The sequence below is a fragment of the Cebus imitator genome, unplaced genomic scaffold, assembly GCF_001604975.1.
Source record: "Cebus imitator isolate Cc_AM_T3 unplaced genomic scaffold, Cebus_imitator-1.0 Scaffold460, whole genome shotgun sequence".
Classification (NCBI taxonomy): domain Eukaryota; kingdom Metazoa; phylum Chordata; class Mammalia; order Primates; family Cebidae; genus Cebus; species Cebus imitator.
In genome coordinates this window covers 868424-882381 of record NW_016107775.1, presented here as the reverse complement: position 1 = coordinate 882381, position 13958 = coordinate 868424, and the positions used below count along the sequence as shown (strand labels likewise).

The window sequence follows — 13958 nt, the reverse complement described above, 5'->3', positions numbered from 1 at the left end:
CTCTTGAGTATACAAATCAACAAGGGGACAGTAACTCCTGTTTACAAATAGAAAAACAAAATAGGAAAAGTCTATGAATAGGCTAACAAGGATACAAAAAGATGTCTGAAATTATTAGGAAAATGCAAGCTAACACTGACATATCAGTGTATTTCTATTAGACTGGCAGTAAGTTGGAAAATGTGGAGTGCTGGTAAGGATACGAGGACAGCTGTGCTTTGCCGTGGAGAGTGGATAAAGAATACAGGTATTCTGCAGAATAATCGTAGTACTAAGTCAGAAGCAGAGTACATAGACCCTGTGTCTCAGCAGTGCTGCCCTGGTATATGTCCTAAGGAAATCCTCACCAAGGTCCAAAAGGGACATTTATTCATAAAAGTGTTATTTGTAGTAATGAGAAGCTGGTAGACAACCTGATTGTACATCTCTGGAAGAGTGGAGAGGAAAAATCAGGTAGGTATGCACATGGAGTATTATACAGCAATTAGAAGCAACTGATTAGAAGTACACATGGGGGCGGGTGCGGTGGCTCACACCTGAATCCCAGCACTTTGGAAATCTGCAGCGGGCAGATCACTTGAGTCCAGGAGTTTGAGACCAGCCTGGCCAACATGGTGAAATCCCATCTTTAGTAAAAATACAAAAATTAGCTGGGCCTGGAGCCTGAGGCACAAGAATCACTTAAACCCAGGGGGTGGAGGATTCAGTGAGATCGTGTCAGTGTGCTCCAGCTGGGTGACAAAGCAAGACTCTGTCTCAAAAAAAAGTACTCATAAGAACCTGGATGCTAAGTGAAAAAACAAAAACAGAATGAGATATAAATTCAAAATATACAAATGATACAGATCTAATAAAAAAAACAAGTGCTATTAGACAAACACGAAATACAATGATTGCCTTATGAGCTGGGAGGAAATGGGAGAAAGACAAATGGATAAAAATAGAAAAAAGAAAGAATTTTAAAGCAAGAGTGAAGAATTTTTGAAAAGTGATCTTTGAACTTGATTTGGGCTGAATGAGAGAGAAAGAAAATTAACAAGAAGAACATCCTCCATACAATAACTGTTTTGTTTTCCCAATTTCTATAGGGTTGAAGCTTTGAGAGAAGCAGCAACTGCTGTTGAGCAAGAGAAAGAAATCCTTCTGGAAATGATCCACAGTATCCAAAATAGCCAGGACATGAGGCAGATCAGTGACGGTGAGAGCCATCTCCACAGAAGGGGCTCGTCTTTTACACTGCTTTAAAGAGTTTGTGATAAGTGTGGGTCAATTTTTGCTTGACTTTTGGTATGCGTGCTCTAGACCACAGCATTTAACGTGAGCTGCAGAGAGCAGCTGCAGCTGTCAGTTTATTACAACAGCCACTTACTCAGAGATTTCTTGTAGTATGCTCCCTACCCCAAGCCCATAGCTGGGAGAGAGACGGAAAAGCCTGCAAGCTCAGAAGAGCTGGCCCCAAGCAGTAAGGCCATGTGTTTTATCCCAGGTTCACACTCATAACTTCAGTTCTTTACAAGTTACTGGACTGCAAGACATTGAAAAGCAGAGGAAAAGAGGTGAGAGAGTGGAAGCAGAGAAGTAGAGACAAGAAAAGATGAATTGAGGCATAAAATAAAGAGAAGGGACAGAATACAGAGGAAATGAGGAAACTTGTAGGACCAAGAAAGGCATGAACATAAAAATGTGCTGTCATTTTTTTTCTTTTTTTTTTTTGTTTTTTTTTTGAGTTGGTAGTTTAATTCTTGTTGCCCAGGCTAGAGTGCAATGGCGCGATCGTGGATCACTGCAACCTCCGCCTCTCGGATTCAAGCAATTCTCTTGCCTCAGCCTCCCGAGTAGCTGGAATTACAGGCGTCCACCACCATGTGCGGCTAATTTTTGTATTTTTAGTAGAGACAGGGTTTCGCCATGTTGGCCAGGCTGGTCTGGCACTCCTGATCTTAGGTGATCGGCCCACCTCAGCCTCCCAAAGTGCTGGGGTTACAGGCGTGAGCCACTGGACCTGGCCTGTGGTGTCATTTTCATGTGAAAAACATGACTGGCTGTGTTGAAATAGGTCACTTGTGATTTTCTTTCATTGGCACTGTACTTCCTACTTGAGCTTCTTTGGTGCCACACAGGCCTCATTAGTGAGCCAAGTGGCTAGTGAGATAACTAAGCAATCTAAATCCAGATCAAAACTGTGGCACATCTGTGGTGGGCCACGATCTAGTTTCTCTACACTATCCTGCCCAAAGATTAAGGAGTTAGGAAGTTACAAAACAGAACAAGCAGGAGACTGCTGACTTTTTCATATAAATAATGAAATGTTGATAGAGCTCCTCCTTGTGCTGGCCAAGACTTAGACTCCTGTCCTGCTTCTGTCTGGAGAAGGATGAAGTCAGTGCCTGTATTGAGGCCAGCTTATCTTCTATCATGGCTGCATTTTCTCAACCAAAATTTGGGGCAGTGTATTCATCAATGCACATGTCCTTATGGAGAGATCTAGGACATCTGACCTCGAGCTCTACCCAGCACAAACCCTATATATGCTTACTCCTCATGGTGTTAAGACTTGATCTCCATCTTAGTTACAAATGCATACCTACCCAAACTTCTGCAAACATGCCAATTTGGGAAGTCTACTGGGATCCCATGTATAAAGATTATCAGGAAATGGTATTCTTCAACCTCTTTCGGTAATCTAATACATTTCACCAGTTAATCTTATATGCTATAGTTTTAGCTTTTATCTTTAAAAAAATTGCATAGCAGAGGTACTTAATAAATTTAGTCACAAATGCCTTAATGTTCTTGACATGGATAAGCTTATGTCTCATATTGATTGGTATTTTAGGAGAAAGAGAAGAATTAAATCTGACTGCAAACCGTTTGATGGGAAGAACTCTCACCGTTGAAGTTTCAGTAGAAACAATTAGAAACCCCCAGCAGCAAGAATCTCTAAAGCATGCCACAAGGATTATCGATGAGGTGGTCAATAAGTTTCTGGATGATTTGGGAAATGCCAAGAGTCATTTAATGTCGCTTTATAGTGCATGTTCATCTGAGGTGCCACATGGGCCAGTTGATCAGAAGTTTCAATCCATAGTCATTGGCTGTGCTCTTGAAGATCAGAAGAAAATTAAGAGGAGATTAGAGACTCTGCTTAGAAACATCGAAAACTCTGACAAGGCCATCAAGCTGTTAGAGCATTCTAAAGGAGCTAGTTCCAAAACTCTGCAACAAAATGCTGAAAGCAGATTCAATTAGTCTTCAAACCCAAGAGCATTTACACATAGTGGTGTAAAAATGGTACAATACTATTTTAATTGATAACTAGTTCTTTGTGTTAGGTATAGCCACTTAGTTGATACTGACAGTTGTTTGAGATGATGAAGATATTCCATCAAGTATCTTCAGTTTTGTGAATAACAAAACTAGCAATATTTTAATTATCTATCTAGAGAGTTTTTAGATTGAATTCTTGTCTTGTACTAGGATCTAGCTTATTTCACTATTCTGTGGATGAATACAGTTTGTCGGGGAAAACAAGTGCTCAGCTAGGGGCAAGAACATCACTGCTTTTTCCTGTACTTGGTCTAGCATGGAATCATGCAGTCACCTGGGGCATTTAGCTGACTAGAATTTTTTTTTTTTTTTTGAGATGGAATCTCGCACTGTCACCAGGATGGAGTGCAGATCTCAGCTCACTGCAGCCTCCATCTCCTGGGTTCAGGTTATTCTTGTGCCTCAGCCTCCCGAGTAGCTGGGATTACAGGCACGCGCCACCACACCCGGCTGTTTTTTTTTTTTTGTATTTCTAGTAGAGACAGGGTTTCACCATGTTGGCCAGGATAGACTCAATTTCCTGACCTCATGATCCACCCGCCTTGGCCTCCCAAAGTGCTGGGATTACAGGCATGAGCCACAGCGCCTGTCCTAGAAATTCTTTACCCTAAGCAGCACACACACAGTGTTAACAAAGCACTGTGCTTAGAGGGATAAAGGGAATCACAAAACAAGAATCTTTCCAAAGTTGTCTCATTTAGCAATGTTAAGGCATCTATATCAAATTATTCTGGATATAAAGATTTACATGTCTCAATATGAATGTAGTTTTTGATATACGAGAAACTGACATAAAATGTGAGAAAATCACCTATAACTTACCACTGTGAACAATTATATATCTGCTTCATCTTTTCTCAAATGCATCAATTCTCTAAAATTCCTACGTTGTACCTTGCCTTTTTTAAAAAGTTAGATACTGATATAAAGTCTAATTGCCAACTTAAGTGAGTTCTATTTTATGTAGTTATATCTTTATCCATTCCCCTTTTATGAACATGTAGGTTGTTTCCTACTTGTTGCTATTACTGCAATATACTTTTGTACACAGGACTTTTTCATTCTTTCGTTTTTGATTTTCTCTGTATAAAGGCCCAGGAGTGAATTATATTGGGTCAAAGAGTATATATGTTTTAATGGCCTCACATGTATTAAAAATTTTTTGTATAAAGGTTATAGCAATTTATACTTTTTTCAGTAATTAAAATGTAGCTATTTCACTAGAATCTTTTCAGCACAGAGCATCAACACTTTAGTTTGCATTTTGTTTGTTAACAAGGTTGACCAGTGTGTTCTTTTATCTGTGATAAAGTGAGGCAACTAGAGAACACTTACTTGTTCAAAGTAATTAGTGCTATTGATATAAAAAAACCTCAACCACTTCTCCAGATACTATTTTGAAATGAACACATCAGTTTTTATTTGAATGTAGGTATTCATACTGAAAAACAAAATCAGGATCCAAATTGATTTTATATATGTATCTCTCAATGCAAGCAATATTGAACTTCATTTTGTCTACAAAAATGCCAAGTTAAGTCTCTTTATAAAAAGCAGTTACAATCGGAAGACATTCATGTTACTTCCTTTGCCAGCTCCAGCTCTGCCTTATTTAAATCTTTCCATTTCATGAGAAACATTAATTCTATCTATGGCAAAGCCACTTGGTTTGTTCGCGGACTGTTTTGCTGTCATCAGGCTGAAATGATTTTTTGTGTGCATCATTTTTTTCTTGACCAGCTTTTTGAAAATTAAATGAATAGTCAAGTTTTCAAGTTCTCAAGTATTGTCAGCATCTGTAAATCCCCTCCACTCTGGGAAATGCTACCGCTCCCAGCTTCCCATTGCTTCCACATCAGTCCAGGACATTTTCTACCACAAATTATTCTGGCTCTGCCTCCTTGACCTTGGTATTCTTAGCATTGTTTTTGCCATTTTTTTGCAATGGAGTTTTTATTGGAGGCCATTCATTTCTGATCACAGACTTGAAGAGCTATGATCCACATTTCCAAGCTGCTTGGGGTCCCTGGTCTGCAGTATCTATCTCCAGCACTCTGTACCTAAAGCTAAATCCAAGGGGCAGGAAATCTGTGTGTTGATTTCTTTTTTTTTTTTTTTGAGAGGGAGTCTTACTTTGTCACCCAGGCTGGAATACAGTGGTGCAATCTCGGCTCACTGCAACCTCCACCTCCCATGTTCAAATAATTCTCCTGCCTCAGCCTCCCGAGTAGCTGGGATTACAGGTACCCACCACCCATGCTCGGATGATTTTTGTATTTTTAGTAGAGACAGGGTTTCACCATATTGGCCAGGCTGGTCTTAAATTCCTGACCTTATGATTCACCCACCTCGGCCTCCCAAAGTGCTGGGATTATAGGCGTAAGCCACCACACCTGGCCAATGTGTTGATTCCTAACGTGTATTTTTATTTCTAAGAATGAGAGGAGTAAGGCTGGGCGCGGTGGCTCACGCCTGTAATCCCAGCACTTTGGGAGGCTGGGCAGATCGAAAGGTCAAGAGATCGAGACCATCCTGGCCAACATGGTGGAACCCCCTTCTCTACTAAAATACAAAAATTAGTTGGGCGTGGTGGTGCATTCCTGTAGTCCCAGCTATTTGGGAGGCTGAGAGAGGAGAATTGCTTGAACCTGGGAGGCGGAGGCTGCAGTGAGCTGAGATCCCGCCACTGCACTCTAGCCTGGCACCTCGTGACAAAGCGAGACTCTGTTTCACAAAAAAAGCGGGGGGGAGTATATTTTCAAATGATGATGAATCTCCTGGGTCACATTTTTACCCTAATTTATACTGTTGTCATTTATATAGATTAAGTGGATATAGAGTATGTTTTGCCCTGTCTCAATTCTATACCATTTCTAGAATGTAATATACGATTTTAGGGTAGCCTTCCTGCCATTCCTTGTTAGCACTGCTTTCAATAAAAGGAGGATATTAAATATTGGCAGAGTATCTGAAATGTGAAATATTTTTAGGTCGCTTTGATCTTTAAAGAAGTTGCATTATATATTTTAGTATTTAGTTTCACCCTGTTGATACAGTCATACATATCACACAAAATTTTAGCTTTGAAATGCATTTATTTTTTTGATTATTGGAACTCATCCTTCATGAAATTTTTATTGCATACTGTATTTTAAATTAAACTGGAGAGCATAACTGCAACCAAATAGCAATACATACAAGTGGTTTTCCATTCAAATTTACAAAAGCATTATTTATTAGTAACAAAAATATAGAAGGAATTCAGTTTTCCTTTTATTCCAAACAACTTTTTATTTTTAAAAGAGCGTTTACTAACATCCTACTGTAGACATTTCAAGAGAGAGATGAAAAGAAGCACTACCTGATAAAGATTATTATAGCCAAATCATCTAGTTATTCAGGAGTTTGATGGTTGGATATTTCAGAGTCTACTGTGGCTTCAAATATTTTATTAGCAAATAAATTCATCTGTGTGATGATAGACTTACGTGTTTTATAACTAAAAACCTAAGGAGTGACTATAATACAAATGATATTCTTAACAGTTAAAACTAAGTCCTGTTCATTAGGTAGGTGCCCCGTGGAACTAGCTTTCGCCTCACCAGTTAATTTTGTTTTCAGAGAAACAGAGTAATGATAGATTTTTACCAGGATACCAATAACTATTTCAAAGGTTTTGAAAAGGATGTTAATCATTAAAAATATCTTCCATTAAAAGGGTCCAACACTAAGTTGGGACATTAGGTCCTAAGGCCAACTCCCCATTCTGAGATCTTCAGAAAAGGTCCCATTTCCTAAAACTCACAGGTCCAAGAAGTACGTGTTACTGAGAGTTCTTTCTGCGCACTACATTACCAGCTTCTAAAGCAACCACCTAAAACTCCACAATGAGGAAAGTTTTCATCCTCTTTTTCGTAGTTTTAGTTTACTCTGTAAAAGTACATGTGTGCTATCAACTTTGGGCAGATACAAAGGAAATCATTTAACCTGGTTTTATTTAACTATATTGCTTTATATGGGCTATTCTGTATACTATTTAATTCATAGACAGAGAATGAAAAAGGAAAAGGAAACCTGAGGAACTCTGAAATATGGCAATTATTCCACAGTGATATGTCTGTATGCAAAAGATTAGCCGTAATGTTAAAAAAGCAGATTACAAGCACAAATGCACAGTAACCTGGAATCTTAAAAAAGTATTTCTTTAGTACATACGGTTTCATGAGGCTAAAATTATTTAAGAGAATGAAGGGTGTTGGAAAAAAATATCAATTTGTGAAGGCTTTAAAAATTGATTAAATTGAGTAATTAACACATGGCTGACTTTCAGGCCTACTTAATTATTTTAAATGAGTATGGTTAGGTTTAAAATACAGCAGCGCAAATTAAAAATTCAAATGTATAACAGATATCTCTCAGTTCTTATTTAAAAAAATAAAACTAAGTACATAACATTATATTACAAATATTAGAGTAACTGCAACTATCCTCAGATTACCTTAATATAGAAAGGTAACATACTTTTATCCACACAAGTAATATGAAAAATAACCAGAACACATATAACAAGTGATTCTTCTACCAATAAAGACCAAAAGACTACTTGCTGCAAAATATTAATTTGTGCAAGAATTAAAGAGACTATCTGAAGAGAGTGGAAAAGATGAATGATTAGCAGTATCCACTGTTAGGAACTGGGTTTTGCCCCCAACACCTATCCCACTGTCAGCAATGCGAGTGGTGACAACTGGTGACAGAAAAACATTTTATATTACTGTGAAATAGATGATGCCAGGTCATTTCAATATAATGAAAAGCGAGAATTTACTTTTTAATATTTTATTATTTTTCAATCTAAAATGGCAAAGAGAACATTTACTTTTGATCACTTAACAAGGACACACCCAAGAAATTTGATTTTCTCAACATTAGGAGGATGGGGGGGTGCAGATGGAAGACTTAAAAAACAAAACACAAAAGGAATACATAAAACATTTTTTAGCACAAATAATGAAAAATGGCTTCATGACACATTTTCTAATAACAGAAAAGTTATTTTTACATATTTTGAAATGCTGTAAAAATCAGGTATATTGAAAGGGGTTATTTATAGGTTAAAAATAAAGCCATTGATGAATGATAATCAGTTTTAACACAGTGCATGCAATTATCTTAGCTGGAAAGCTACTGTCCCAACTGACAAAATTTATGCCTTGACACATAATTACATATGAAATGATTTTGTAAAAGAAATGATTTGTATGTGGGACTGACAGCTCTTCAGACAGTGCTCTAGAAACTGAAGGTTAGAGAAATTTGGAAGTGATCATCTTAAAGTACCATGTAAAAGTATAAACAGAATGGTTTCGAGTTGCAGGGCACTGTAAAATTTGGGTTAAGACTAGTAATAATATTGTTGTGCATTTTAAAAATGGTTAGTATAATCCTGTAAGTGCAAAGCTGGGTTAGTGAGCAGCAAAAGGGTGTTAGATACACCACCACACTTCACAGGACCTCCTGAATGATTGCAGATGTGCTGTGTACCTTCTTAAGGGGCTTTGGCTGATCTAATGACAGCAGGAGCTCACTATGCTTATGGGTGATTATACCACAGATTTTGCAATAAGGGCTCACCAAGGAGATGCTCCAGCATTAAAATTCCTAGACTCCTCTTTTATCTATGCTGTCACAGAGGAAAACTGCTTACTGCTTTTAAAAGATATAATAAACAATATAAATTCTGATAGTAAAGCACTATAAAAATTAGGTATGATATTTTTTGGCACAAAGCACTTTTTAAGCCCAAGCTCATTTTGCAAAATGTATGTCTAGAGTTTTGAAAGTAAAAACATATACATAATATGTAAATGGTTTTAAAAGTGAATTAATTAGAATGTATATTTTCTTAAATACTGCACTTACCTTCAGCTGACTCCAGTACCAGACATCTGCATGCACACCTCACAGTCTACATGACACAGATATTGCACAAGTACTAATGCCAAAATACTAATGCAGTCTGGCAAGATTTAGGGTTTATCTTTCAGTATTACTTTTGTGAAAGTATTCAGATTCAATACTATTTTGCAGAAAAGCCAGATGAACAATTTGAGGAAAAGAATGCTTGCTATCTTTCCTGATCCACAGTATTAAAATCTATAACAATATATTTAGGCATTTCATTTATGTTTTCCAGCATTTAAAATTTAGCAAAACCTATTCTGAAATTTCTTAGAGCATTCCTTTAAAAATAGGAGAAGCTTCATCTAACGTAAAAAAAAATTAAAGGAGTCCACAGGGCAGTAATTTTTCCACCAGAGGTCTCACTTTACATTCTCAAAAGCACTGCAGAGCAATATTTAAGTCTGTCACTTTCAGAGAGCCATTAGGTGCAAAGTCTGCTGAAAACCTTGTCACATACCATGACAGCTGGATGGGTTTCTTACTGAATTGCACAAAGTAAATTCAATTTTTTTCCTCCCAAAACATTTTAGGGTATACTACAGCTGTTAAAAGGATTTCTGTTTTTCTTGGTCCTTTGTTTGTTGGGTCTAAGATTGATGACATCTCCACCATTGAGGGTACTTGAATTATGACCCGAGTGACTTCCACCAGATGTATTAAAGACACCTGTATAAATTGAGGGAAAACAGTGATTGGCACTGACATGCCTCAGAGTCACTTGTTGCATCCAGCTTGTTAGTAAAATCAGTAGTATTTTCAAATACTTACAGTTTTAAAAATTGTAGTAAAATACAACAGAATTCACCATCTTTACTGTTTTTAAGCTTATGGTTCAGTGGTATTAAATACATATGCAATGTTGTGGAATGATTACCACCATCAATCTCCGTAACTCTATTCATCTTTAAAACTGAAACTCGATACCCATTAAACAGTAACTCACCATTCCCCCTCCCTGCATGCCTTAGCAACCACCATTCTATCTTTTGTCTCTATGATTTTAATTACTCTACCTTATATAAATGGAATACTGTGTTTCTTTGTGACCGACTTATTTCACTTAGTATAATGTCTTCAACATTCATCCAACATAGAACATTGCAGCATTTCCTTCCTTTTTATTTTTATTTTTATTTTTTTTTTTTTTGAGGCCGAGTTTTGCTCTTTTTACCCAGGCTGGAGTGCAATGGCGCGATCTCGGCTCACCGCAACCTCCGCCTCCCGGGTTCAGGCAATTCTCCTGCCTCAGCCTCCTGAGTAGCTGGGATTATAGGCACGCGCCACCATGCCCAGCTAATTTTTTGTAGCTTTAGTAGAGACGGGGTTTCACCAGGTTGACCAGGATGGTCTCGATCTCTTGACCTCGTGATCCACCCGCCTCGGCCTCCCAAAGTGCTAGGATTACAGGCGTGAGCCACCGCGCCCGGCCTTCCTTCCTTTTTAAAGGTAAATAAATAATATTCCATTTTAGGTATATAACACATTTTGCTTATCCATTCATTTGTCAATGGACACAGATTTATGATTTTAAAGCTTTTGTTTTAGTTTTATTTTTAATAGCTAATACACATGATACAAAGTTCAAAGGCTATAAAAGAGGTCACCCTGGCTGGGTGCGGTGGCTGACACCTGTAATCCCAGCACTTTGGGAGGCTGATGTTGGCGGATCACGAGGTCAGGAGTTCCAGACCATCATGGCCAACATGGTGAAACCCCATCTCTACTAAAAATACAAAAATTAGCCAGGTGTCATGGCACATGCCTGTAATCCCAGCTACTTGGGAGGCTGACACAGAAGAATCGATTGAACCAGGCAGGAAGAGGTTGCAGGGAGCCAAGATCGCACCACTGCACTCCAGCCTGGGCAATACAGTGAAACTTGGTCCCCCTTCCCCAAGAAAAGAGGTCACATTAAGGCTCTTTTTCACCAGGACTTTCACCCCTTGCCAGTTTTCCTCCCCTAAGGGTACACATGTTACCACTTTTCCTACTTATCCTTCCACATATAGTTCATGCATATACAGGCTAAAATGCATATATATTCTCTTTTCTAAGTTGTGGCATATTCTATACACTGTTCTGCATCTTTTGACAATTTATTTGTGAAATGTGGAATCAGTAAATACGGTAATTTTAATAACTTATTAACTTCACATCATATCACTTTGTCGAGAATACCTAACTTTTAGTTAGCAGTAACAGTATTTGTGAGTTGTGTGGTTTTTTTTTTTTTTTTTTTTTTTTTTTTAATTTAAGAGATGGGATCTTGCTCTGTCACCAGGCTGGAGCGCCGCAGTGCAATCATAGCACAATGCAGCCTTGAATTCCTGGGCTCCAGCAGTCCTCCTACCTCAGCCTCCTGAGTAACTGGGACTACAGGCACAAGAATGTGCCACCGGCTCATTTTTCTTTTGTTTTTAAGAGACAGGCTATTGCTATGTTGTCTAAACTGGTCTCAAACTCTTGGCCTTAAGCAATCCTGCTTCAGTCTCCCAAAAAGCTGGGATTATAAGCACAAGCCACCACACCAGCTATTTATGAAATTCTGTGTTAATACTAGTAAGATAGGTTTTTTTCCTACTTATGGTAGAACAGTAATAAAGTGGCCCACAGATAAAAGTGATGAGTAGCTAAAAGAACTTTATAGTTTCCATTTTGAACTGTGCTATTCACAAAATGTAATCTCCAATTTATGAATGACTTAGCTTCCATGACACACAAACTTCTGGGCCAGAGATACTGTCAGATACAAAGGTGACTAAGACCAATTTTCGCCCAGAAGAAGTTTACAATGTAATAGGACAGTAAACAAGTAATGCCATATGACATTACTTGTTAAGAGTCATAAAAGAGACACAAAATCCTACAGAAGGTTCAAAGGAAGGACACATTGCATCTGATACATCAGAAAGGAAAAACTACATGAAGAAGGCAGAACTGGACAGTTGGCAATGCCCTAGACTTAGATGTCTATTAGTTTAGGAGAAGTTGGAGGCTGGGCAGTGGCTCACACCTGTAATCCCAACATTGGGAAGCTTAGGCAGGAGGATCACTTGAGCCCAGGAATTCAAGACCAGCCTAAGCAACAAAGTGAGATCCTGTTTCTTTAAAAAAAACAAACAAACAGAAAAAGAGTAAGAGGCTGTCTTCAGGCAGGCAGATATACAACTGAGAGCTTTCTAGAAAGGCCTCGAGAAATGAATTGTTCTTTGACAGAAGATGGGAAAGAGGTCATTCTCAACAGAAGAAACAAAATGATCAACAATGAAGAAGCAAGCAAGCTCCGGGCATTCTCAGTGAAGATCAAGACCTCTGAGAGAACCAGCAAATGGAGTATACATATATGTAATGGTGGGGCAGAAGGCTATACAAAGGAAGGGCAAAACCATCTTTAAATGTTTGAATGAAGAGGCTGCATTTACTTTCTTCCACCATGATTCTTATTAGATACAGCTTTATACAGTAGATATGAAGAAGACAAGAGTGGGGTCAAGGAGACCACACCAGGTAGAGGCTTATTTTAAGTGTCCTGTGTTCACAAGGCATTTGAGGTCTCTGATGGCAAGGAATTATGCAATGAAAATGGCCAAGTCAGGAAAAAAAGCCAGATATCAGAAAAAATCTAGTTAAAACAGGTCCAGAAAATAATGTGTTTGTTTATATATATGCAGTGAAGGGGAATGGAAAAAAGATATGAATTCTTTAAGAGAATATACAGAAGATTTAGAGGCAGCAAGGCTCTCATTTTCCTGGAATCCAAAGTAAGACGGGAGACATGGTCAGGCAGTTACTGTGAAAGAGAACATAACACATTTGTTCTTCAGGGAATGCTAAAGTTTTGCTAGCATTTAACATGAGAAAAAGCAAAATCAGTAATGGGTAATAAGCAAGATGGTAAGAAAGGAAAAAGGTAAGAGCCAGTATAAGTACAGATTCAGGAGAACAAGTGTCATAAAGCTCCTTTATATAAAGCACAGATCTTTATAAAAAGTCTTTATCTCTGCTGTGTTTAATCTGTCAAATCAATTTATAAAATTCAATAGTCAAAAAAACCCATTAATTCAATATACCTTTTAACAAGAGACCTGATACTTAACAGTTTTAATAATCACTGACTTGTCTGTTTAATAATCACTTTTAAATCACATTTCTGAAAGAAATGAGCACATTATGTATTTTTTAAAAAGTGAATAATAATGAATGGAAAACAAATTTACCAAATAAACATGAGCTAAAATTTCCTAGGTACTTACCAATTTTGTTACTACTTGAATGCGTTAGTTCTGGATCCTCAGCTATTTGTTGTTTGAGTTTCTGAAGGTATTTTTCAGCCAAATACTTAAAAACTGGAATAAAAATAAACGCCCCAAACCAGGTCAATTATTTATGCATGTAAATATATTATTTCACATAATTTATAATAATTTATACTTACTAAACAAATTTAAAGTTAGAATTAGAAGTATATAATCTAGCTAAAAAGCCAACTTTTAAAAATTATTTGGGCAATATCTGAGAAGTACAATGATAATATTAACAAACGTACATGGTATTTTATTAGTAAATAAGTGAAATAATACTTATAGTCATTGGTTCTTCTATTTTAAGTATCCGAATAGTGATTAATACTGAACATCGCTAAACAGACTCAGGCTTGAAAAGATGTC

General features: G+C 37.6%; 2 protein-coding genes across 3 annotated transcripts in view; one reads left to right on the top strand and one right to left on the bottom strand.

Moving 5' to 3' along the window:
• Positions 1-3312, top strand: part of BAG2 (BAG cochaperone 2) — a 12446-nt gene extending 9134 nt beyond the window's left edge. Inside the window, exons 2-3 of the mRNA XM_017512017.2 lie at positions 1089-1198; positions 2837-3312. Of these exons, the coding sequence (XP_017367506.1) occupies positions 1089-1198; positions 2837-3249 (523 nt within the window). The 3' untranslated portion in view covers positions 3250-3312. The remainder of the gene's footprint in view (positions 1-1088; positions 1199-2836) is intronic.
• Positions 3313-8150: 4838 nt separating this feature from the next.
• Positions 8151-13958, bottom strand: part of RAB23 (RAB23, member RAS oncogene family) — a 32911-nt gene continuing 27103 nt past the window's right edge. For both annotated transcript variants that reach the window (XM_017512007.2, XM_017512006.2), the window contains exons 6-7: positions 13545-13637; positions 8151-9957 (exon numbers count right to left, since the gene is read on the bottom strand). In XM_017512007.2, coding sequence (XP_017367496.1) covers positions 9818-9957; positions 13545-13637 — 233 coding nt within the window. In that variant the 3' untranslated portion in view covers positions 8151-9817. The remainder of the gene's footprint in view (positions 9958-13544; positions 13638-13958) is intronic.